At 41.6% G+C, this 27,201-nt stretch overlaps 1 protein-coding gene across 1 annotated transcript in view; it reads left to right on the top strand.

Annotated features, from left to right (window-relative positions):
• Positions 1–27,201, top strand: part of PLXNC1 (plexin C1) — a 305,776-nt gene that overhangs the window by 52,606 nt on the left and 225,969 nt on the right. The window contains exon 2 of the mRNA XM_057556153.1: positions 10,673–10,761. Within this exon, the coding sequence (XP_057412136.1) occupies positions 10,744–10,761 (18 nt within the window). The 5' untranslated portion in view covers positions 10,673–10,743. The remainder of the gene's footprint in view (positions 1–10,672; positions 10,762–27,201) is intronic.

The following is a 27,201-nucleotide window of genomic DNA, read 5'->3' as shown; positions in this document are numbered from 1 at the left end:
TTATTCTGCAATAACAGAACAACTCTAAAATATCAGGGCTTCATAGCAACACAAGTTTATTTTTAGCTCACATAACACATTGGCTGCTAATAGGTTGTGGTTCTGTTCCATGAGTCTTTTTTTTTTTTTTTTTTTTTTTTTTTGCAGGGGGATCTAAACTAAAGAGAGAATATCTATGTGGGATGTGTCATTCTGTAATAAAAAGAAAACATCAATGGCCATTCCATGAAATGGTTCTTAATGCTTCTGCTCAGAAGTGACATACATCATTTCTACTCACATTCATGGGCCACAGCAAATCACAAGACGAGGCTTAATGTCAATGTCATAGAAAAGAATACCCCAAACAGGGAGAGCAGCAAATAACTGGAAATAATAATACAATCTACCATGTCTACCCCCAGGTCAAAAATATTTTCTTTCCTCCCTTTCATTCACAAAATAAACATACCCATTCTTCCCCCAAAAGTCCCATCTAATTATGAGTGTCAAGTCTATTCAAGATTTTGTAGTAGTTCCTACATCATATTTGGATGGGGCTCCTCTTGATCTTGAAGCCTAAAAACTACCAAAAAAATCTATCCTCTCTCTCTCCGTATATATGCGTATACACCCTCAATACTCCCAACATACAGTGGTAGAAAACAGACATGGGACAACCTCTATTCACACTCCCATTGAAAGGTGGGAAGATACATTGGTCACTGATCCATAGCAATTCCGAAATCCCACCCAGGAAATGCTGCAAGGACCTCAAATCCTGGGTAAAGGAGTTCTTTTTTTAAAATTTTTTTTATTGAATGAAAGATTCTTTAAATTCTACAGTGCTTTACAATTTTCAAAAGTTTCACACACATGATTTCGTATAATCCCATAATACCCTAAAGGGGAAGTTCTTGATGAGACCTCATCTCTGCTCCCCATAAGTAGCTTTCCAGTCCAAGTAATTATTGATAGGTGTGTACTTATTGACATTTTGTTCATTATTTTCTGGGTAGTCTTGTAGTTCTTCTTTCTTCCTTTCTTCTTCTTTTGCTCCCTTCCCTTGTGATTTGATGACTATCTTTCACGTTATGTTTGGTGTGTATATCTATTATAGATTTTTTTTTGGGTGTGTATATCTATTATAGATTTTTGCTTTATGGTTACTATGAGGTTCATGTATAACAACACATATATACATATATATATGATTATTTTAAGTTGATGCTCTCTTAAGTTCAAACACATTCTAAGAACCTTGCATTTTTACTCTCCCACTCCAGTTTTAATGTTTTTGACATTATATTTTACATCTTTTTATTTTGTGTATCCCTTAACTACTTATTGTAAATATAGATGATTTTACTCCTTTTGTCTTTTAACCTTCCTACTAGCTTTATAAGTGGTTGATCTACTACCTTTACTGTATTTTTGCCTTTACCGATGAGAATTTTCCTTTCATAATTTTTCTATTTCTAGTTGTAGTCCTTTTTTTTTCTCCTTAAGGAAGTCCCTTTAACATTTATTGTAAAGCCAGTTTAGGGGTGCTGAACTCTTAATTTTTACTTGTCTGTAAAACTCGGTTTTGCCCTCAAATCTGAATGATAGCCCTTCTGGGTAGAGTATTCATGGTTGAGGGTTTTTTTCTTTCATCACTTTGAATGTATTGTGCCACTATTTTCTGGTCTGCAATTCTTCTGCTGAAATATCAGCTAATAGTCTTATGGGAGTTTCCTTGTACATTGCTAGTTGTTTTTCTCTTGCTGCTTTTAAGACTCTCTCTTTAACTTTTGCCATTTTAATTATAATGTGTCTTGGTATGGACCCTCTTTGAGTTCATCTTGTTTGATACTCTCTGTGCTTTCTGGACCTGGATGTGTGTTTCCTTTCCCAGATTAGGGAAGTTTTCAGCTATTATGTCTTTTAATAAGTTCTCTCCTCCTTTCTCTCTCTCTTCTCCTTCTGGGACCCCTATAATGAAAATGTTAGTATGCATGAAGTTGTCCCAGAGGTCTCTTAAACTATACTCATTTTTAAAAATTCTTTTTTCTGTTCAGCTAGGGTGCTTTTCACTACTCTTTCTTCCAGTTTGCTGATTCTTTCCTGTGTATCATCTAATCTATTATTGATTCCTTCTAGTGTATTTTTTATATCAGTTATTGTATTCTTTGGCTCTGTTTAGTCCTTTTTTATATTTTCTATCTCTGTTAATCATCTTTCTTCTCCCAAATTCATTAAGCATCTTTATGATCATTACCTTGAACTCTTTATCATGTAGATTGCTTATCTCCACTTTGCTTAGTTCTTCTGGGGTTTTGTCTTATTCCTTTTTTCAGAGCATAGTCCCTGTCTCCTCATTTTATCTAATTCTCTGTGTTTATTTCTATGTATTAGGTAGGTCAGTTACATTTCCCAGTCTTGGAGAAGTGGTCTTATGTAGGAGACACTTATGGGGCCCCACAGCACATTCCCCTCTGGTCACCAGAGTTGTATGCTCCAGGCGTGCTCCCTACGTTGGCTTTGTGGGCCCTTCTGTTTTGGTGGCGCTGACTACTGTGGACACACTGGTAAATGGGGCTACCCCAGCCTGGTTGGCTACCAGGCCCAGTCTCACGTGGTGGCCGCTGGCCTGCTGGTAGGCTGGGTCAGGTCCTGGGGCTGCTGGCTGCCTGGCCCAAGGGGGACAGAGCTAGCGCCAGCCTGCTGGTGGGCACATAAGCCCTCAATGCTGATAGGCTAGAGGTAGGACTACAAAAAGCACTTGCCAGCACCATTGTCCTCATAGTAGATTGAGCTCCCCCAAATAGCTGCCACCAGTGTCTATATCCCCAGGGAGAATCCCAGTTGCCTCCTGCCTCTCCGGGAGGTTATCCAAGTTAAGCAAGTGATTCTGACCCAGACTTCTTTCAAATTACTGCCTCTACTCTGGTACTCAGAGCATGTGAGATTTTGTGCACACCCTTGAAGAGCAGAGTCTTTGTTTCCTACAGCCCTCTGGCTCTCCCATATACAAGCCCTGCTGGCCTTCAAAGCCAGATGTTTTGGGGGCTTATCGGTGCAGGACCCCCAATCTGGGGAGCCTGATGTGGGGCTCAGACCCCTTGCTCCTCGGGGAAACTTGTGCAGTTGTGATTATCCTTCCATTTGTGGGTTGCCTACCCAGGATATGGGTCTTGACTATACCGTGTCTCCACCCCTTCTACCCAGCTTATTGTGGTTCCTTCTTTATACCTTTAGTTGTGGAAAATCTTTTCTGCTAGTCTTCAGGTCATTCTCATAGGTAGTTGCTCTGTAAATAGTTGTAATTTTGGTGTGCTCGTGGGAGGAGGTGAGCTCAGGATCTTCCCACTCCATTATCTTGGCCACACTTCCATTTGCATTAAATTCTTGGTAGTTTATTAACATCCGTTTTATTAGTCTCACTTTTTATCTTCAGACACACTAAAATTAAACTTACATATTTTCTTTATGGCTAATCTCATATACTCTCATGATTTAAGCTACGACTACTTTTAAACTGAAGGCTTCCACATTTTCCTGAAGCTTCGGGCTCAGATATTCAACATGCCTTATGGATACAACTAGCTCAATATGCTTGAACTTGTTAACATTTCTCTAAATCAATAATGACTATATTTTTCTCAATTATTTGTACCACTACCCTACTGCATGTAGATGCTAAAGCTAGACACATAGGATTAATCCTTAACCCCTACCTGCTCCTCTCATCCATATCCAATTAAACACCAAATCCTGATTATACCTTCTAAATAAAATTTACCTTCCATCTTCTCCATCTCTGCTGTTGCTGTCCCCATTTTACCTTCATGTCTATAGCAGATCATTATAAATGTGCAAGACTTTCCTTCCTTCTCCCTGCTGCCAGCCCCATCCCACCCCAAATATATCCCACAAAACCTCTGGGTTGATTTATCTAAAAAGCGCATCTCACCATATGGTAACCTCACTTAAAAATCCCTCAGTGCTCCCTATTTTCTACACAACCTCGATGTAGCCTATAAGGCCTTTTATATCCCCTCCTGAAGAAGAAAGCAGCTAACAACATTAATAAATTAGTGTGAACAATTTAATGAGTTATTCTGTTAATGTGTCTTTGTACTTGAAGACACATGGAAAGCATTGGGTAGAGAAAGGGGCTAACATGCATTCTCTGCCTACTGTGAACCAGGTCCTGTGCTAAGGTTTTATCATTTCATTTAATCATTATAACATGTTTGTGAGATGGGCAGTTAGGAATACTTTCAGCTACAAGAATCAGAGTATCTCACTGATGGTAGTTTAAACCTCAAAGACAGTTAATTCTCTCACATTACAATAAATGTAGAAGTTGGCATTTCATCAGTTCTATGATGCCATCAAAGACTCCCAGAGTCTTTCTACTTTTCCATTCTGCTATACCTAGCAAATTGGCTTTTCATCCTTATTCATGTTTCTTCATAATGCAAGATGGCTAATGAAGCCCCAGGTTTCAGAGAGAAGAAAGAAAAGAGGTAATACCAGTGAGCTCTCTTTTCAGGCCTGGCCCCTTTACAAGGAAGCAAGAGTTCTCTCAGAAGCCCCCAACAGGTTTCCATTTACCTCTAATTGGCCAGAACTGGGTCAACGGCTACCCCTGTCTGCAAAGGAGATGAGAGAGCAAGAACTTCAGGTCTTCCAGCCTCTATAGTGAATTGCAACAAGGGACAGGGGGAGTGGGAGTGACCAGAAAGTAGACCCAGGATAGTGATTCCACAGGTATCATTATCTCCAGTTTATAGATGAGGTCAAGGTTGCCCAAAGTTCTACTGCTGGTCAGTGATGGGTTCTGGATTATGAATTGAGTTTTGTTTCCAAAGTTTGTACTGTCTTCTCTATACTACTGCAGTCTCTCCATATACTCTAAGAGTAGAATTTCAGATATTTACACATGATTAAGTGACATTTCTTGGCACCTGCTATTTCCCCAAAATCACACCACAACATGTTCTCAGGCATTGGATGGAATCACCTGGAATGTTCCAAAGATGAAGCACCCTCCTGCCTCTTTGATGAAGCCACATGTAAACTGTGTTCCTTTTGTAAATGGAAACATTAGGGACTACATTAAACCTGTATTAGATTGGCATTGAATTATAATACTTAAAAAGAAAATCACATTCAAAGTATTTAAACCCATACAACATGCATTCTCTAACCTTCCTGATCCCCAACTGAGAATCCTTGCCAAAATTCATCATTTAGTTGTGAGTAAGGTTTGGGACATAGTCGTCCTGACCTTTGGACAATTCACTTAGCCTAATGAATAGCCTGTAACTTATTTAGTAATGATAGTTAAACCTCCTCTACTATATCAAAGAAAAAATTTTAAATACTCACCTTAGGGGCAGGTTCATTTCAACATATAATTTCTAAGGAGGGAAAATCTGCATATGAAATTTTATATCTTATGTTTCTTTCATTCTTGCTTTCATAAAATGAGAATCCACAGGGCAATAGTCCAATTTTTGGCTTCTGAATCACTAGGATTTAAACCTTTTGTTAGTTATCGTGCAATGATTGTGACATCACAATGGAAAGATTATGACTTCAGCTCATAAGAAGTGGAAGAAGTGTATGTGTACAGTAAAAACATAAAATGTGTGCTAATTCTAACTCCCCTGGAAACCATTCTTTCCTGACAGTAATTTTCAGTTCCACCTGCCGAAAACTAATTTTAAATAAAAATGAAACTGCAGGCAACTTAACAGTCAGGGTTACAAAACAAAAAAGGTCTCAGGAACTTGTAGATGGGAAATTTTTTCATATCTCAAATCTTTTTTCTTCTGAAGCAAACCAATCTCAGCCATTAAAATGGACTAAAGAGACCTGAATTCATCATCAAAGACTGGATAATCAAGAACCTTCATGCCACTCTCTGAGCACCATTAGGTTAAAAATTAGTGCGTTGTTTCCAGCCTTACTAATAGTTTTAATGATGTCCTCATTTTTCTTTCAAACTTAGACAGTCAATTTTCCTATGATGGAAGCATATTACTATTGGAGAAATAAAATGCCTCACATAGAAATTTACAGCTTTGAATGGGGAATAGTTCTTTCTTTACGCAGTTCTTTTTCACAAAATCATTTGAAAGAATTGAGTTTCTATTGTTATGTGAGTTTTCACATGAGAATAATGTTAGAAAATACAATTAAAACAGGCATATATATAATATATAAAATCTTGAGACTCTTTGTAATAGATGGTACAGAGATAAAAGAAACACATTACAGAAGCAAACCCTGTAGCATTCTTCAAACTTAGTTTATGCCACAACAAAATGTTGCTATAGAAACATTAAATCTTCAACAGTATTCCTGGAAGTTAAAGATCTGCCTGCAGACTTGCTTCCAGATGCTGTCTTCCTTGCTTGTTAAATAAAATTTGACATTTATCATATGGGAGATTTTATCTTGAAACATACTATGAAAACTACCTGGGACCTTGAGTGCAGTGCTCACAATGGGGAGAAAAATATTAATGTAATGAGAATGTCTAGTCTGGTAGATGTCTCAGGATTTTGGATTCAGTGACTGTCAGCCTGATGGTTTTTCCTCTTCCCTCATCAACACTCCCTATAAAGAAGTAGTTCTAATATAGGATTAACCCTTAATAACTGGGTGATGGGAAATCACTCTGTTAATGCAATTGTTCATCCCTGTTAAGCAGGTTAAGTCTTCTGAGTACCAGTGAGAAAATCAAGTTTTCCTATAGTTCAGGGCCTTTCTTTAAGAGTAATTTTCCTCTAGTAATTATACAGCAGTTTGATCTCAGAAAACAGACTGATTAATTAGGAAGCAGCTAAATGAGTTCTTTTAAAATGTGTTCCTGCTTCTTCTTTTCTAATCCTCTTCAATCAAACTGACAGCTTTTAAAATATCCCCTTAAATAGTGACTGCATAACAATTAGATTGGAACTCAAAGAATTACCACTGGCCTTAGTTTAAGAAGGGATTTAAAATCATATAGAAGAGGAATACTCTATTTATTTAAAGTCCCTCTGTCAGATATTTCCCACCACAGACACCGTTCACTTCTCTAACTTCCTCTCATCCTATTGTTTTACCTCATTTGACTGCTTTGACCACTACTGGAGAAAACCAGCCCATCTCCATCTGAGCATTTGTCCTCAGGCTGGGAGCTCAGCCTTCCACTGAGATAATAACTTCTTTCCTTGCCACCTCTTGCTCACAATCACAGAATATCCAAATTTTAATAAACATATATACATACAGTAGAAGGTATTGTGTCTTGTGCCCTTGAAAAAGGGGGGGAGCCCCATTCCTGAAGTGTGGGTTGTATATAGTGACTTCCTTCCAAAAAGTGCAGTATGGAAAGGAAGGGGGGGCAAAAGAGTGATCTTATAGTGGAGAAACCGGATAAACTCTACTTCAAGGCCGGTAATCAAGGTCAGCATCAACAGTCATAAATCACATTAACAGTATGTACCATTGATATGATATGATGAAAATGGCTCTAACCTCTGTGATCTTATTCCCCCAAAACTTATAACGCTAGGCTAATCATGAGGAAAACATCAGAAAAAACCCCAGTAGTGGGGTATCCCATAATATGACTAACCAGTACTCCTCAAAACCATCAAGGTCATCAAAAACAGGGAAAGTCTGAAAAATTGTCACAGCCATGAGGAGCCTAAGAGGACATAATGACTGAATGTAATGCGGCGTTCTGGGACAGAAAAAGTATGTTAGGTAACAATTAAGGAAATCTGAGGGAACTATAGACTTTAGTCAATAATAATTTATTGATATTCATTCATCCATTGTAACAAATGTACCACACTAATGTAAGATGTTAATAATAGGGAAACTGTGTGCCTGCTGGCAACTCTCTGTACTCTCTGCTCAATTTTCTGTCAATCTAAAACTGTTCTATAAATACATTCTATTAATAAAAATAAGGGAGAGATGGGAAAGGCTGGGGAGTATGGGTAGCTAACAAGGTATACAAAGCTCAGTGTTTGCTGTCATTGAATTTGGGACCAAAGTGGGTCTCTGGGAGGATGTGAGGTGCCAAGCCCCCCTGGGGACCTGGTCTGGCTGAGGTAGACTAGATGCAGGTAAGAATGAGAACCAAGTGTTCTCCATCTCTGTGCCTCCAGTCCAGCACAAAACCATCAACATGAGCACTGGCGTTCATCAGGTATCCACCATGGACCTGACACTGCACTAAGTGCTTTAGGTACCTCGTCTCATACAGGTATTAACCTTAGTGTACGTGTGAGGGAAACCGTGGTATAGAGAAGTTAAGTAGCTTACCCAAGGAAACAGAGCTGGTAAATGGCAGAGCCAGGATTTGAACTCAGGCAGTTTGACTTGAGAGTACCATACTGTGTACCACCAGCAGCAGACTCTCAGTAATTGCTGGCAGTATGAAATGATTTTCTGTTGTCACATGTTACATTTCCCGTATGAATCACTGGTTTTGAGCACTAAAATTCCCAGACTATCTTTGGCAGACCCAGTTGATCCTCAGCAACAGAAGATTTATAGTCCTGGGGTTTGGCTATGGAGACGGGTCACTAAAAGTCCGTGACATATAGCAATTTATGATATCACTGAGACATTGACCAGAATTGCCCTGCTGTGAGGCTGGATGGTGAGGTTCTGTTTAATAGCAGTCACTTATTTTGGGTGTTCTCAGATCTAACCCCTGCAGACCTGGATCCTCAGATCCGACCTCCTTGGCTACAGCATTCAGCAGCTCAGCATACTGATGGAAGGTTATTCTTCAGTGCAAGGGCTTAGGAGTGACACTAATGACAAATGTGTACATGGATGTCTTACCTTGATGCCTAACTGACGGTTCTCACAGCATTCACTGCACATGTCATTAAATAGATATGAGCTGTAATTGAACACGCGACCAAATACTTTTCCTGTATACTTGGGCATCGTGCTTTCCCCAGGACAATCCATCTTATGACTGCTATCCCCACATAATTATTAACAGTGCCCTCTTTAGCTTTCAAAAGTGTCCAAGTTTGAATGATAACTTACAGAACCACCATATCCGTAACACAGAGATAATCTGCCACTCCCAAGCTAAAAACTCTAGAGACCATGCCAACTGCTGTTGCAATATATCGGTGACAGCTGGGCCTCTTGCTCCTAGAGCTTCGGTAGAGTGAGTTCATCCGAAACAAAGTGATTTTGAAAAACAAATCAGGATTTTCAAGGGTGTGATTATTCATTCATTCCACATGAGTTAATGGTTTTGCAACTTCCTTCAATTTCAACTATATTTCTTTTGCAACCAAAGAGTGTAACCATTGCAAAAAGCATATTTATTAAAAAAAGAAATATACTTTGTGACCATCACCTGAGCTCCAAAACCTAGATGGCTGCCCTTGAGAAGTGACAGATGACATCGTCCTCTTTGAGGATGGTAAGCATGGTCACGTGTGATGCCACACCGAGCACCAGGGCATTAACAGCTAGCCTCTTGGAACAGGGCCAAAAGCAAGGAAACACTTTAGTACAACCCGAATTGTCTTCTCATTTAAAAGTGTTGGCAGTTCTCATATTTGACATATATCCTAAATTTCTTTTCTGGGCTCATATACCTGGTCTTACACTGAGTGTACAAAATCTGAGAGTGCTGTCCTGTCACCTATCACCATAGAGCTCTTCTCTAGTTCTTTACATTCCTATCTAGGTCATTTTGCCCTGTCCATCTCTATCATTTGCGAGATTAACAAAACTGCTGAACATTATGGGGTTTCACTTACAAAATCTTTTAAGCTATGTACCAGCTGTTAATTCCTATAATTTGCTTTCTCTCAAGAATTTTAAGATTTGGTGCAAAAGCCTCTTCTCCCAGGGTCACAAATTTGTAGCAGCCTCCAAGAAATCCAAATGTACACTCACTTCTAAGCCTCAGCTAAAGCGGTTGATAAAATGTTGTCTTCTGTGTGGTAAAGGCCCCTGCTGCTCACTAACTAATTGTAAAATATGGATCAGACCAAGCTCTGGAGACAGTAATGGTTGTACAATAATGTGAATGTACTTGATACCACTGAACTATACACTTAAAGTGGTTAAAATGTATATTTTACCACAATTAAAAAAAATATATACACACACATTTATTTATTTATTTATTTATTTATTTATCACATTAGTCAGGAGCTGTGGGAGACAAGGACCGTGTGTGTGTGTGTGTGTGTGTGTGTGTGTGTGTGTGTGTGTAGATGCCACCCAGCTTGGATGAAACAAAACAGCCAAGAATGAGAAAGGGGCAGTCGTCCCTGGAGACACATTTGCCCACTGTTAGATGACCTAAACATGCAAGGAACTTTTATAAGGATAGATTGGAAAATTGTCTTACAGGGCCAAACAAATGATTGGTTAAAGGCTGTCATGGAGCTGCAAAAGACAAAAGTAGATAGGCATCATCCTAAAGATGCCACCAGCTGGTAAATATTCAACAAATATTTATTGCACTCTTGCTACCATATCTCATCAGATCTAACACAATATAAATTATTAAGCCATTTATGGATTATACATGTGTTTATTATATGACTTTCTGTTTTCTTGTATTTCTGAAATACTTAATTATTTAAAAGCTCTAATACTATCACAAATACCTTGTGTCCTGGTATGATGTAAATTTACTTTATTTACACAGAACCCAAACAGGAAGGGTGTATAGAAGATCACAAAGAAGCTAAGGAAATAAACAGAAGCTCTAGCTGTGGAATGGAGAACAGTTGGAAGGTAGGGGAGAAAGTGCAGTTAACAGTTAAACTTGGCCTAAGAAATATCCTAGAAAATACCTATTTTTTGCATGAAATAAAATCAGATGTTTTTGACATATTCTAGGAAAAGGTAGCTGGCTAAAAAATCCTAAGGTCCAATACAAATCTAGACATAGCATCTTCTAACTCAAAGCCCAGAGCTCATGAAGCTAAAACAAGTGGCTACACAGAAATCTAAAGGGAAAACAATGTGTTACAGGTCACAATAATACCCATCACCATGGACTCCAGAATATCAAAGTTACAAAGGCTCATATGTAAGAATCCAAAATAAATCACTGATGATCTAATGATTAACTGCATGGGCTTTGGTATCATACAGACCAGTGATAAATCTAGGTTTAATTACTCAGTTGCTGGGGTTTTAGAGAAGTTACTTAAAGTTAACTCTCTAAACTTAGTTAATTCATCTGGAGAGTTAACAGTTCTCCCTATCTACCTCATAGGATTGTGGGGAAGGTTAAGCATGATGATATATATGCATCATCTAACACATAGCGCCGGGTACATAGTAAGTGCTCAATAAATGTTAACTGGTGTTGTTAATATGCTAAGACATTATTCATGGACGGTGCTTATTCTAGCACCTGGCACATAGTATGTGTCTTATAAATGCTAGTTGCTGTTGTTATTATCCCATGTCATAAGCAGACTGATCTTGATCACTGTCTTTTATTCTTTCTATTTCATTGTGTATGTACTCCGTTTCCTACATCATAACCCAAAATTAGGGTTCGGGTTTAAGGAAATAGAAAAGAAATATTAGCTTTCATACTAAAAAAGGTTGCTCAGCCCAGCTTTGATCAGGGCTCTGTAGCTGGAGTATCAGCAACTGTTCCTGCCAAAAGTGAAGTAGTACTTTAATTATCATTTGCCTAATTAGCACATTTCTCCTTCTTGATATAGTTTCATCAAGAATTTGTGGGTGGAAGTAGAGTTAGTAGGACAAGCACTCCTAGATCCTTGGCCTAACTGCTATTCATTCCACATGATTTGAGCAAATATTATTTGCCAGCCATTGTTTTAGGTACTGGGATTCAGCAGAGAACAACAATAAAAAAATATTACTCCATTCATATTCCTTACTTGGTGCTTTTATATATCTTTAAAAGGACCTATATTCTATATTACTAATTCTCATTCCAGCTGTATTTAATCTATTAACTCATCCATTGAGAGTTTAATTTTAGCCATTTTGTTTTTCTCTTCTAGAAATTCTATTTGTTTTTTTCCTAGTCTTTTTTTATAGTGTTAGTTGCTTTCTTGTGCTTTCAATTCCTTTTTATTTTGCTTGAAATATTTTAAATATAACTAATTTTTATATCCTGCGTTGGATAATTTCATTTCCTGAAGTTCTTGGAGAAGGTGTGTGGTCCTCCTTCTATTGTTGTTTCTGCCAATAGTAGCTTACTTATATACATGTTTGCAACTTTGGATTGTGAGCACAAGTTAACTGAGTTTTATCTATAGGAATCCTCTGAATCTTGGACTGAAAGTTTATCCCTCCAGGAAAAATTTTTTTCTCCTCTGCTAAAAGTCTGGGAATATGATAAAGCTGTGTGTCACTTTATATTAATTTCCTGCTTTGGAATTTCCAGGACAATGTGGTATACATGTGAATCCAAACCCATGTGCTAACAGGTATATATGGTCACTACTTCTGAGGGGATGTTTTTACTCACTCAGAACCTTGGCCAAGACAGACACTTTTATTTCTCATCTCGCTTGTGGAGCAAATGTTTTCTAGCCCACTCTTTCATGAAATGTGTACCTGTAAGGGTCCCAGATTTATACAGCATTCTCAGAACCACCCCTGACTTTTGCAAGGCTAGGATCTTGTTTTTGTCCCCACAGAGCCACTGAAACCATGTTTCTTGGTTCTGAAATTGGCAAATACTTTCTGAGCTTGGGTTTTCAACTTCTTTGTTTCAGGCCCCCAAGGATTTCTCTTACTTCTTTTCATTCTCACCTTTGCATTTGAGAATACATTGATTATATTTTATTCAACTTTTCCAAGTGTGTTGTAGTGGAAGGAGTTTCAAATTACCACCATATTACAGATAATGGAGGTTAATAATTCTATAATGGAGGTACAGGAGTTTTTTTGGTTTTTTTTTACTGCCTTTAATGAGGTTATGATCTTGTTGGGCATTTATTTGGAAATATCTTTAGAAACAAATAAAGAAATATCTTTAAAAAGTAGACTCTCCCAGACACTTGTCAGTTATGACAAACATGATGGGTTCATTGCTCTTCCATATCCCAGCCTTGCAAGCGTTAGTGTTGTCACTGTTGCTTGGGTTAAGTGGACACATCACCCAATTAAGCAGCAAGAACTTAGTGAAATACGTTTGAAAGTTAGAGCAAGAAAATCGTCTAAGAAAAAAAGCCTTTTGAGTAATGAAGGAGAGATGTTCAGATGTCACTCAGACTAGGATATATTCATTCCCCAATCAAAGTTGAGAAATCCTCTAGAATCTTCACATCGCAGGGGAGGGCATCTTATAAGTAGTGTTTTTCATGGAGGGAATTGTCTGACCTATAGATGTCAGAATCATCTCAGAAGTTTGCTTTAAAAAGTAGAGTTCTGAACCCCACTCTCCCATATTCTGATTCAGTAGTCAGAAGTGGAATCTGGAAATCTGTGTTTTTTAACAAGCACCTCCCTCTGGTGACTATTAAGTACAGTGAAGTGGGACAAGCCCTAGTGCAGAGTATGTTTGCATTTGAAAGAGTATGTTGCCATAATTTCAGGATCCCCGCTGATTCATGCAGTAGGAATAGAAAGAGCCAAACAGTAGAAGATCTGGGTTAGTCCTTGAGATTTAAAGTCTCTAAGTCTCTGCTGTATTAAAACCTAAACTCTGAGCCATTACAGAGAGAAACAGAGACAGACGGACAGACAGAAAGCCCACTGTAGTAAGTTCAGCAGCCTTGATCCAAACACGTGCCCATCTGGCTTCTCAGGACGTCAGACTTGGACCACTGGAGGATGAAAAATGCATAACAAGGGTCAGAGAAATATACCGCAGGACCATAAAAGAAGAGCTTCTGGAGTAAGAACAAGACTGAAACCTCACTCCAGACCCTCCTGGAGAGAATCTGTCCGCACTGTAATTCAGAAAGGGATTGGTCATTAGTGCCAAAATCATACTGCCTCTAAAGCCATCTGTCATTTACTGTCTGTTTCATACAGCATATTTTGTTTAACCATTACTTAACAACATGTATTTCCTGCCATTATGTGATTTTAATCCTTACCCCTAAATTAGGTGTTTATAAAACCTAAGCTAAAAGCATACCTTCTGGAAAATTTATAAAGCAACACCCAGAATTCCTGTAATGCTGCCCAGAGCAGGTACATGACACAGCTCCTGAAATGGTGACCAAATAGGGACCCCTGGGGCACTAGTACGAAAGAAAATGCTGCATATTATATGAAGTGTGGGAGGAGAGGAGGGACCCATAATCAATAGGATTAAGCAGATGATTAGGTTTATAAAAAAAAAAAACTTGCAAGTGCAATGGTCCTTTAAGGAGTGCCATTAAAATGAAGTATTTTAAAGAGTGCCATCCATTTGGAATCGTTCTGGGAAAAATTTGAGAGGAATTTCAGATGAAGAACCTTGCTGTGATTGTTGCCTTAGGCACCATTTTTGGTTTACAAATTACATGCCCTTTTACAGACAACTAAAGAAACACGATCCCACTCTATTATTCTGTTACCCCGTGTTTTAACAGTTCCATATGGTTAATATCAGTCGGCTGATTTCTTTAGAAACAATTAAAAATCTTGCCAGACACACAGGAAGAAAGCATGTGAGCGTGTTTTCCTGTTGCTGGTGACACCTCATCTCCTCCCCATCCCTTTAGGCTCTAACAAATTACTCAGCCTGCTGGAGCAGGATCCCTCAAAGGCTGGGAAATGACAGCCCTTGTCTGAGACATCCTCTCTTGCCACAACTAAAATTGGGCCTTTAGGCAAACAATAACACAGAAAGAGATCTGTTTTGTTTCTGTGGCACCAAATGACAGTATTAAGAAATGAAGCCAATGTGAAAAACAATGTGAAAACCAGCTGGAAATGCAGTACACCATTCAAGGTAAAGGAATTGACAATACATCAATAATATGTAGACCCATTTGGGAGGATGTATTGGCAAGATAGGCTAGATTTTGCTGTAGTAACACCCATCCCCAAATCCCAGTGACATGATTACTAGGGTTTACTTCTCATTCATGCTTTCCATCAGCGTAGGGGCAAGTCTAACTCACTGCCAAGTCATTACTCTGAGCCCCAGGCTGACAAAGAAGGAATTATCTGGAAAGTTGTTAAGCAGCATGGCAGAGAGAAAGGGAGTGTCCTAGGTTTTTTATATACATTGTCTTGTTTAACCTACCAGCCATCCAGTGAGATAGGTAGTAATATCCCTATTTTGTAGATGAGGAAATAAGTTTAGAGCAATCAAATAACTTATTCAAAGTTACCACCTAATGAGTGGCAAAGGGAAAATTCAATTCTAGGTCTGTCTGAATGTGGCAGGCAGGCTCTAGGATGGCCCTCAATAATCCCCACACCCTGGGATTCACATCCTTGTGTAATTCCCTCCCCTTGAACATGGACTGGACCTAGTCCCTTGCTTGCAATGAATAGCATATGGCAATGTTGCTGTTGTGATAGAATGTTGCTGCCAGTTTAGTTTATGAGAGATGGTCACTTTCACCCTACTAGCAGACTCTCTTGGCTTTCCCTTGCTAGCTTTGACGAAGCAAGTGGCCAGATTGGGTAAACCTACTTGGCAAAAACTAAGGGAAACCTCTGTCCAAGAGCCCTAAAGGAGCTGAATACTGCCAACAGCTATGTAAGTGGGATTGGAAGGTGATCCTTCCCCAGTTGAGCCTTCAAATGAGACCTCAGTCCTGTTCAATACCTTCATTGCAGCCTTGTGAGAGACCCTAAATTAGAGAATCCAGCTAAGCCATATGCAGATTCCTGACCTACAAAAACTTTGAAATAATAAGTGTGTGTTGTTTTAAGCCACTAAATCTGTGGTGACGTGTCACGCAGCAATAGAGAGACCATGCTGTTTCCACTGCATGAATTAGCCTCTTTTTGGCAGAGCGTCCCACCCAAGCCTGTTCTCCTTCTTACATTCCTTGTTTTGGTTGGTGATCTTCTTTATAGCTGGTCTTCTAAGTCATAAACTTGAGAGTCACCCTAGATTCCACCCACTGCCTTCCTTTCCACATATAAAGAGTCACCAAATCTTGTAGACACTAGGTCCTGTACATCTAAAAACCTGTTTCCTCTTCAGTCCCACAGTTTAAGTCAGGGCATAATCATCTCTTGCCTAGACTTCTTCCATGGTCCTGAATGGAGACACCTGCATCCAGACTTGCTCCCCTCGAATCCATCCTCAGACGTATCACTGCCTCCCACACTGCTTCTAGGAGAAGTCTACACTTTATGGCATCCTAGTATGACATTGTAATTCGATGATGTATTGTGCTACAGACTTCCTGTTACCTCCAGAACCTTCCTCTCATCCAGCCTCCAGAAAAAAATGTTCTATATACTGCTTCAGGGAAGGATTGTGAGACTGAAACAGGAAAACAAAGTCATCAAAATCCTGGCTTTAAGAATTTGGACCAAAATCTTGAAGGACTCAGAGCATATATTTAATACCATGTAGTTTTTAAAGGACATATGCTAGGTCCCAATCCGTTTTCCCCACCCTAGACTAGATAAAGGTTCTGCAGACTGAGGCACAGGAAGGATGCAGGGAAAGTGTGAGACCTAAGATATCTGTGTTGCTGAGAAGGGGCTCCGCTTCCTCACTCACTGTCCCCATCCCAGTCCTGGGGAGAAGAATAATAGAAACCACAGGTGGGTTTGGGGGATCAGAGAACGGAGAGACCTGCACCTGGCTTCCAGGGCTGGGAGGAGGGGGCAAACAGAGGGCAAGCCTGGCAGAGTTCCCTGGCACCAAGCCTTGCCTATGAGCACCAAAGACACAGCTGAGTATGGTGCCTAGAAAGACAGACAGGTGGCCATCTAAGTAGACTCTTGATAGGAGGCCACATGGAAAGGAGGGAATATTAGTGGATGCCAGTATAGACAGATGGAGAGGAAGGACAGCCTCCCTTTGCACATATAAAGGCCACTCCCACTCTCTCCACCCTCCAAACTTAGACACAACCTAGGCAATGGGGAAGGGTCCCCAATTAATGGAGATTTAGTATCCACTCCAGGGCAAGAGAGAGATTTGAAATATAGGTTTCACCCTCTCACCAAGATTCTTCTAAAACTCTATTTCTCCCCCTACTTGGAGAGAAAGCATTTGAGAAGCCAAGTGTCATCCTAAAAGGTTGGTGCTTTGGGTAGGAATTTTATTCTTGAGACTTGTAGGTTGATATGAGTAGACTCAAGAAAAAGAATCACCCCAAGACTCAGCCCCAGACATCTTGCCTTCTCCAGCCCTTCCCAAAGAATTGTCTCTACCACATCCCTTCCCTGCCTGCTCCTCATTTGGCCCCGGGGGCTTTCCCCATGAATTCTACTCCATTCCATCTATAGAGTCCTGGAAAGAATCACATCCATGAAAACCACTTAAGGTCACACTCCACTTGTCTCTTCTATTTGGTGCAAGAAACAGGGAGAGAAGAGGACACTCAGGCTCCTTCTATTTCTTTTTTTTACCCTTTACCACAAAACTATTGCCCAAACTATGACTAGCAAGCCAGACATTTCCTTGTAAGCAACCCCAACTCCTTGGCTCCCACTGGACTTTTGTAAGAATCTAGGGGCCTAAGGAGCCCAGAGTGGAATTTTCTGGATTTGAAAGGAAGTTGGAATTGCAGCCCCTGGGGAGTTGTGTCTATCACTGTTTCTGTGATGACATGTCCAGAGCACAGGGACAGAAGGGTTTATGGGCTATTAGAAAATGGGAAAAACACAAGCCAGATAACTATTCACTTAGAAGTTAATTCCTGATGCGCCTAACCACTCCACCCAACGACCTTTCCATGGGAGAGAATGACGGATCCTGTACAACACAATCAACAAGCACAGTTTCAGTGAGACATCTGATGCTTGGTCTTTTGGTCTGGTCCTAAGAAGTATTTAGATGCTTGTGTGATTATAAACCTGGGACCATAAAGGAAACAGTGGAGAAGGTGTGTTGTCGTTGCTGTGTGCGTGTGTGCACGCACATGTGCATGTGTGTGCATGTATGTGTCATCCCCATTAACTAAGGAAACCTAATGGCAATGTCAGCCTCAGTACAGGATAACTAGCTGCTGTTTCTGTTTCCTCCTGTCATGGACCTGATTTCCCTTTTTTCCCTGACCTTCTCATCCACTTTTAACCTGCATTTCTCCTCCACCTCAAGACAAATCCAAACTCCTCTCAACCACAGTTCTCACTCACTTCTTCTAGTCTCTGTCTTCTCATTCATCACATTTTTGAGAGTGAAACAACCCTTCCTCACTCCCTCCCTTGTCCTCTCCTAAAGGGCTTCTGCTCTGTAGCCAACCAGCTCTGCTTTTCAGAGAAACTGCCCTGTGGAGCCAGAATCCCTGTATTCGTTTCCGGTGTCTGCTGTACCTAAGTACCCAACCAGGTGGCTTAAAAACAGCAGAAACTTATTGTCTCACAGTTCTGGAGGCTGGAATTCCAAAATCAAAGTGTCAGCAGAGCCATGCACTTAGCACCCTCCGAAGGCTCTAGGGGAGACTCCTCCCTTGCCTCTTCCAGCTTCTGGTGATGGCCATCAGTCCTCTGCATTCCTTGGCCACGCCATCGGTCCTCTGCATTCCAGCTGCATCCCTCCAAACTCTGCCTCTGTCATCACCTGCTGTTCTCCCTGCGTCTCTGTGTCTTCCTGCAGCATCCTCCTCTCTGTATGTGTCTGTGTCTAAATGTCCCTCTTCTTATAAGGGCACCAGTCATAATGGATTAGGGCTGACCCTAATGACCTCATCTTAACTCTACATCTTAACAAGATTATATCTGCAAAGACCCTATTTCCAAATAAGGTCAGATTCACAGATACCAGGGTTTAGAACTTCAACAATTCAACCCTCACACACCCCATATCCATCTCTGAGTTAAATTAAAAACAAACTAACAGAGACTCATCAGGCTGCTGATTCAAGAGCAGAAGCCTATGCAGGTCCAGGCAGGAAGCTGGAAGTCTTTGGTCAGGGAATTCTAGGAAGTGCCCTAAGAGTGGTCTAGAAAAGAAGGACTCTAGGCTCTTGATGGGCACAGCCTCTCAACCCATAGACGCTGTACCCTGTAAGGATGAGTGCGAAAGGGAGAGGGTCTGCACAGGGCCCTCTAAAGAATGCCCACCCAAGGTACAGTCCTAGGAGGGCTGCATCAGCACCACCTGGGAGCTCCTTAGAAATGCAGAATCCCAGGTCCCACCCCAAACCAATTAAATCTGAATCTTTGGAAGTGAAGGGTGGGGTAGGTAGCAAGTATCTGGGTGTTCCCCAAGCTCTCCTACGATTCTTACGCATGCTAAAGCTTGAGAGCTGCTGCTTGGAAGCTTGGTTCCCAAGACAGAGTCCATCTTGTCCCTCTAAGGGTCTATGGGCATCTCTAACAGAAGATGCACATCCTCTGCTGGCCACTCAAGTGATGGGGATGTCATTATGTTAAAAGGCAGCCCAGTGCTTTGGTGAAAACATCTCTAGAGGCAAAATTGCATTTCTTGTGTTGAGCAAAAATCTGCATCCTTGTAATTTCCACCTCTTGGTTAATGTTATTCTCTGGAACTCCAAAAGAAATCCGTTCTCTTTTCCAAAAAGAACAGATTGAAGGTATTCAAAAATAGCTGTCATGTCCTCAATTTTTTCCTCCAAAGTCCACCTTTCTACACCCATGTTTTTTAATGTAGAGGAGGAAGGTATGACGTACGGGGTATATCAGGATTGAGTGCAGAGCATTGTTGAGTTTGTTTTTGGTGAAGACATTTGATTTGAAACCTTAAATGATATTAACGCAGAATATGAGCTATTTATTTATTTTGAGCTGCATTGGGTCTTCACTGCTGCGGCAGGCTTTCTCTAGTTGTGGCGAGCGGGGGCTACTCTTCATTGTGGTGTGCGGCCTTCTCATTGCGGTGGCTTCTCTTGTTGTGGAGCATGGACTGTAGGCGCGCGGGCTTCAGTAGTTGCAGCATGTGGGCTCAGTCGTTGCAGCATGCGGGCTGTAGGGTGCACGGGCTTGAGTAGTTGTGGTGTGCAGGCTCAGTATTTGTGGCTCGTGGGCTCTAGAGCACAGGCTCAGTAGTTGTGGTGGACGGGCTTAGTTGCTCCGCAGCATGTGGGATCTTCCTGGACCAGGGATCGAACCCAAGTCCCCTGCATTGGCAGGCAGATTCTTAACCACTGTGCCACCAGGGAAGTCCCGAGGTATTTTTTAAATGTTTATCAAAAAGGACCATATGTTAGAAATGACCTTTTTAGTTAGATAACAGAAGGGATAAGGATCCCAACTCTTTTTTCCCAGATCCCTGCTCACAGAGGCAAAAAAACCCTAAGACTTACTCAGCTACATACCTACAAAGATGAGAAATATTGGAGAGAAAAATGTGGGAGATTTTGAAATGGGAAGAAGGCATTACTGGCTGTCTTTTATGTGGAGCGTCAATGACCATCAGGTTCCTTAAATGTGCATGCCTTTGTTTGTCTTTGACTAGGCTGTTTACAACCCTGCAGAGACAGAAGTTAACTTGTAGAGAATAGACAGTAATGTAAATAATTCTTGTCATAGAAATGCTAGTTTTGTCCACTGGAATGCAACGGATGTTACTCTCTCTGGATATTGCCCCATTCTGCTCTTTACATTATAAATTCGTTTCCCAAATTCCTTAGCAGTCCATATATATGTGGTATATTTGAAAAAGAGGTTATAATACCTTCCTGGTTCCTTCATTGATTAAGGAGTTAAATAAAATCTTAGACACTTGTTTTTTATTTGGATGAAAGTCACAATTGTACCTTATTTTGAAAATTATCCTTTAGCAATAGTTTTCCTTATAATCACTCATCTCTCCATCCATCTTTTGGCTTTTTTAATTGCTCACATTTTGTAGATATAGAAGTACCTAAAATTCCAATACTATTATTGTTATTGAAAGGGGACCACTTCCAGGGCCCAAGAGTGGGCTGTTGTCTAAAACTCGGAAATCAGTTATCTGAGGAGACACATGTACTGACAAAGCAAAAGACTTTATTGGGAAGGGGCGCCTGGGCAGAGAACAGCAGAATAAGGGAACCCAGGAGCACTGCTGTGTCACGTGGCTCGCAGCCTCAGGTTTTATGGTAATGGGGTTAGCTTTCTGGGTTGTCTCTGGCCAATCATCTTGCTTGTGCGCACGTTTGGTCCAATTCCTGGAGGCGTGCACATCTCTCAGTCAAGATGGTCTCCAGTGCGAGGGTTTCTGGGAGGTTGGCAGGACATATTATGGGCTGGCATCCCCTCCCTCCTTTTGGCCCCTCCCGAATTCTTCCAGCTGGCCCTAGCTTGTCAGTTCTTTGTTCCTTATCGGCACCTCCTGTTGTGAGATAACTAATGCAAGCAGTTATTATACTGCTTGGCCAGGGCAGGTGGTTTCAGTCAATGGTTCCCTAATATTATCAGCATGGACTCTGGAACTGGGCTGCCTGAGCTCAAAATCCAGAACCTTAGTCAAGTTACTTGACCTCTCTGTGCCTCAGTTTCCTCACAAGGTTTTGTGATGAATAAATGAGTTACATAAATAAAGTATTTAGAAAAGGTGTGTGGAACATAGAAAAAAAAGTCTGTTACTTTTTTCACCTTCAGGCTGCAAGGGGAAAGAGAATTTGTCTCTCACTCTGGACCTGCTGCTGCTTATGGGTCCTAAAACCATAGCCAGCTCCTCTGTTTTTTCTGTGAATGAAGACCAATTTCTAATTTAGGACCCTTTTGGTATCACTACTTTCTAATTTTCTCCTCTGTCAGGGTATTAATATCAAGTAAGGATTTATATCACAGTTTTTATCTGAGGGAACTCAATCTCTTTTTTTAACAGAATGAATTTATCAAATCACTACTCACCCTTATAATAGCCCTTCAGATGGCTCAGATGCCTTTACTACCTTGACTTATTCTGAACATCCCATTGTAGCAGCTGCCAGGAGCCTGCACTCAAGCTGGCCAGAAACATAAGTCACCCTAGTAAAACTGGAAAGACCCTGCTGTCTTTTAGGTGTAAGATTAGGGAACCCACCTGAATTGTCCTTTTGGGGGAACAAGGAAAAGGAGTTTGTTTTAGCTTCCTTAATCTGTTTCTGAGCTACGGAACTCCTTCTTCAGAATTGAGCTCTTAGATTCAAGTCTCCAGCAAAGGTTGTTCCTGGAATAGTATTCCAAGTCTCTGGTCCCAGTTTTATCAGTCAGGATGGGCTTGGCTTTGTTACTGTAACAAAAAAACCCCCAATCTCAGTGCCTTGAACAACAAAGGTTTATTTCTAGTTGATGCTATGTGTCCAGCATGTACTGATAGTGGTCTTGCTCTATGGTATCCCCCCAATCCAGGACCCAGGCTGACAGAAGTGCTACCATTTGGGATTCTCCAGACTCACAGCACAACGAAGAGAACTTGGAAAATCGCAAAATGGCTCTTAAATATTTTTGTCCAGAAGAAGTGACCAATATCACCTCTGCTCACCTTTCACGGCCATGCCTAATTTCAAGTATGGGGCAGTGTGCCTCTCCCATGTGCTCAGAATGGAGGGGAACAGGATATTAGATTTTGATGGACATGGTAATGTTTACCACACCAGTTATGGCTCCTAAGCCTTGACTGCTTTACTGCTCTTGTCCTGATTTATTTGCTTCACTCTCAGCATTTGGCATAGGATGTAATTTCATTTCACTTGGCCTTGCTTCTAACTTGACAACATCCCTGATATTACCTGAAATCTGTGGGGACTAAGCTCCTCAACAGTACAAATTTGCGTCTGCAAACTTCAGGCGTTCTCTAGCAGGCGCCTTTGGTATTGTCCAGAGTAAGCTTGTTTTTCCTTCCAAGTTCTGCCTCACCCAGCCCCAACCTGGGTCTAATTGTAAAACTCATCTGCATGTTTTAAAAGCTCATTATGTAAATGTCTCAGAGTCCATATCCATCAACAGATAATTAAGGGGCTATATACATATTTATGAGTTGGCTTAATATTGCTTTAATGAGGAGGTTTACTAGAAATACCAGATCAAGGAGGCAAGAAGAAAGATGATGGTAACAAAGAGGAGCACAAGTTTCAGCGGTTCCTGGTAGGTCAGGACACTCAGCACCTCACATTTCCCGTCTGCCCACCTTAAATGGGAGGAAGAACCTGGGAAAGAAGTAGATAACGTCACTCAAACACTTCTTTGAAAATAAGACTCTACTTCTTTTTTCCTAAATAAAAGCTATTCGAGGAGGCAGAGTCTCATGTTTTCACCACCTGTAAAAGCAATGTCGCTGCGGGGACATGGTGAGAAGCGGGGCGTGGCGGTCCCCAGCGGATGCAAAAACTGCAGAGAGGCGGAGCCGCCACACTAACTCAGGCGGCTTCTCTGTGCGAATTAGAAAGGAGAGGCGGAAAACCCCTGGGAAACCCATGCCTCCCTCTAGCAGGCAAAGCCCTCCAGGTGCATGGCTTAGCGAGGAGACGACGCTTTATGGAGAGACATAAGTGACCTTGCCCCAGGTGGGTGAAGCGTAGTAGTGCCCGGACACACGGCTAGGTGAGCAGAGAGCGGGCTAGAGTTCAGGCTTTGCTCACCCCGCCAGCCAGGCTCCTTTGGACAGCACATAATCCGCACAACCACAGCGGCAGCGCTGTCTAGAAAACTCTGACGGAGCGACTCCCACCAAGAGCTGGCCTGAGTTTATAGGAACAGAAGACCCTTCCCCATTCTACCTCCCAACTTGTCCCTTCAGGTTACCCAGTGGCGGCTCAACCCCACCTTTGGGGCCCCTCTATCGCCCCTCTCTTCTCTGCCCACACACAGCCCATTGGCCAGGACTCGGTCAGGTGGCTCCACCGAGTTACAGAGGAAGCTGGGAATTGTAGTCTTGCTGGGTGGCCAGGAGGACATGGAAACTGGGTTTCTTGGCCACAGAGCATTGTCTCTGCCACCGTCCACCCATCTTTTCACTATCTGTTCATCCATTTCCATTATGACCCTCACACGGAAAGTACAGACCTCATCCTGAGTAAAGCACCCCAAAGGCCATCCGGTGATGCAACCAGCTCCGTGGGCCAATCTTGGTGATGTTGTACAGTCCTCTTCACCACATGTGGCTCCTGCAATCTGGTGACCAGGGAACTAGAAGCCACGTCATCTGCCTGAACCACTCCCCACACGTTGGAGGAGTAGGGACAGGAAATTAAAACTCTCATTCAGTAAAGGGAAGGATGGAAGAAGCAGTCCTTGACCACAGCAATTCTGAAGTTTCTTGACTTGATCTAATTCTGGTCTCTGGGAAACACTGCCTTGTCTGTCATCCTCCCTGGCATGTCTGAACTAGATGCTGACAAGCACGGTCTCCTTGGAGGATCCACAGCTTTGGGACCCTGATTCTTCCTGGAGTGAGTTTAGAGGCCTGAGATTGTTTTGCAACCTCGACAATCAAAGAGTTTTTCTTTTCTTTTAAATTCAGGCTTGTGGTTTCTCCGACAAATGTAGTAGCTCTTCTATTCTATTTGTGTTTAGTCAGCGTTATATGTCAGGGACCACATCCACGTCCTTCCTAGACGTTCTTCTCTAACCTGATTTATGTCTTTGCTTCCTTATACCTCCCAGTCTGTCTGTCTGTCTGTCTCTCCCTCTCTTTTAGTAAAAGGCACACATCACATCTTCCCACATTCCCACATTCCATTGGCCAGAATTCACATGTTCCATTTAATTGCAATAGAGCCGGGAAAATAGGGTGTCACTATGAGTCCAAAAGGAAACAAAAATGGGGTTTGAATCCATATCATTACTTCTTTCTCATCTGGCCTGGGAGGTAAGTTATCCTGATTGGTAGCCCCTACTCAAAGCACATATTTGGAGTGAGATAAGCCTTCTCTGAGAGAAGAGGGGTATTGTTTCTAGAAGAAAATAGGATTCGAAGTAGATAAACAGATTCCAACCCGGATAGAGCTTAAATATTTTGAAGGGCAGAAAGACCTACCATGGAATCTTGACTTCAACATTTATGAGCCTTGGAGGTCTATAAGAGAGTTACAAGAACTTTCTGGGCCTCAGTTGCCTCATCTGTAGAATGGGGGTAATAACAGTACTTCCTTCATAGACTGTTGTAAACTTAGATAATGTTTGTCATGTACTTGGCACAACACGATGCAAGAGGAAACATCAGTATATGAGAGAGTAGAGGGTACAAGCCTCAGTCTATATATTCAGTTTTGTAAGAAATATAACTTTATTTTCCTATGTCTGAACCTAATGTCTATGTTAAATCCCCCTTTCCTTCTGATGATGGAAACTTCATCTCAGTCGATTCACAGCTTCTCCCTGGGTTCTATGTAAGTTGCAGGGAGCTAATGTGGATTCAGAATGGCAGGGTGAGAGGGTAGCCATCTGTCCTTCTATGTTGTTGCTTGTCTGTGGTGGAATCCACTGAAATGACTTTGCATGTCATTTAGTCTTTGTGTGAGTCAGAGCTGGGCCCTCCCTTCTTCCTAGCCACCAAGCATCTGCAGATCTGCCAACTCCCTGTGTCATGTCTGGGTTACTCCACGGTGCACAGGATACACAGTATTGCCAACGACATCCTGGGACCCCAGAAACCTCTGTAAGTTTGCCTTGGACATGTCTTGACTCACTGAACAAATATACCTTCTGCTTTCATGGCTTATTGGCTTAGGGACTTCTGGAGTCTTCCCATCCCCCAGCAATGAGGCTCAGATCCATTCTGCTCTTGGTTCCCCAATCTTATCCACAAAGTCCATCATTCAGCATCAACCAACTTCCTGGAGAAATGTCCTAGCAGAATCTAAGACTGAGCTGCCCAGTGCAGTGATCATTCAAATTTAAATTGGGTAAAATATGCTAAATTAGCAATACTAACCACATCTCAAGTGCTCCGTAGCCGTATGTGGCTGGTGGCTACCACAATGTTTGTTATAGAACACTTCCATCGTCCCGGAAAGTTCTGTTGACAACACTGCTCTAGGATCTCTTCCTTGTCTGGTCCTACCGCTATCCCCCACCATCTCAGAATCTGTCTCTGGCCTGGGGTGGAAGCCTTGCTCTTACATGATCGTACAATCTCACACCATCCTGTTTCATATCTAGGTCTAGGCTTTGAAACTCAGAAGCCAAGAACTGACTCTTTTGTTCTCTGTGTTCTACTGCGTCATCTCTTCCCTGAGGCACAGAGGATGGGATGCCTATATTACCAACAGAGTGAGCAACTGGTCCAGTTTGCCGAGACTGAGAGGATTCCTGGGACATGAGACTTTTGGTTTGAAAACCGGGGAAGTCCCAGACGATCCAGGACAAGTTGGTCACCTCGGTTACAAAGAACCACAAGTTACCAAGGAATGCGGAAAAAAATACCAGTCTTTATAACTCACATTTACTTCAACTCTGTAGCTAATATTAATCTGATGAGGATTTCACTTTACCCTTCAACGTTAGATTTGGATATTATATTTCTTCTTCTCTTTCTAGAAGCTTTCCTGCCTCTCTCCCTCCCTAGCCCTGTCACTTGCACGGATTTCATTGGTTCCACCTGGTATTTATTAGATGTACATCTTCAGATCACCTTTCCCCTTGCCCACCTCCGTAGGGTAACTGTTTGAGTATCTGATATTTTCCCCTTTCTGGAAAACTATTGATCCTGAGGTCATAGGAAGAGTGAGACACATAAAAGACTTCTATAGGGCAGACAGAAAGAGCCAGCTCCAAAGAACCCCTTTGGGCATTAAAGTAAGACCTTCAGTGGATTGTTAATAGCTACCTTTTGGCCCATTTCTAACTCACATAGTGACAGTTTCAAACACAGAAGCTCTTACAGAGCTCAGGTCTAAGAGAAGAGACTGCCGTGAGCTGCTGTCACTCGCCTGCTGACTGCCTTGTCCCTCTTCATCCTCTCACTGACATTTTCCTGCCCTGGCTTATTACTTTGTGTGCACTGTCTAAAAATACCTTGATAGCAGACGCTCAGAGGGTTGAAGAAGGAAACAAAGGAGTCACTCAGTAAGACCATGAATGTTCTTCTTTCACCCAATTCCTTCCCTCAGCAAGATTCAGACCTGAGGAGACACCAGCTTAAGTTCTATCAGACACTCTGACCCCTGAATATGACTTGTGCTGTTCTCTGTTCCTGGAAAGTCTCTCTCCCTCCATTAACTTTAACCTGTAAGGTGC

The sequence above is a fragment of the Balaenoptera acutorostrata genome, chromosome 11 (genome assembly GCF_949987535.1).
Source record: "Balaenoptera acutorostrata chromosome 11, mBalAcu1.1, whole genome shotgun sequence".
NCBI lineage: Eukaryota > Metazoa > Chordata > Mammalia > Artiodactyla > Balaenopteridae > Balaenoptera > Balaenoptera acutorostrata.
The sequence above is the reverse complement of the archived record's forward strand: the minus strand, read 5'-3'. Positions and strand labels throughout refer to the sequence as shown.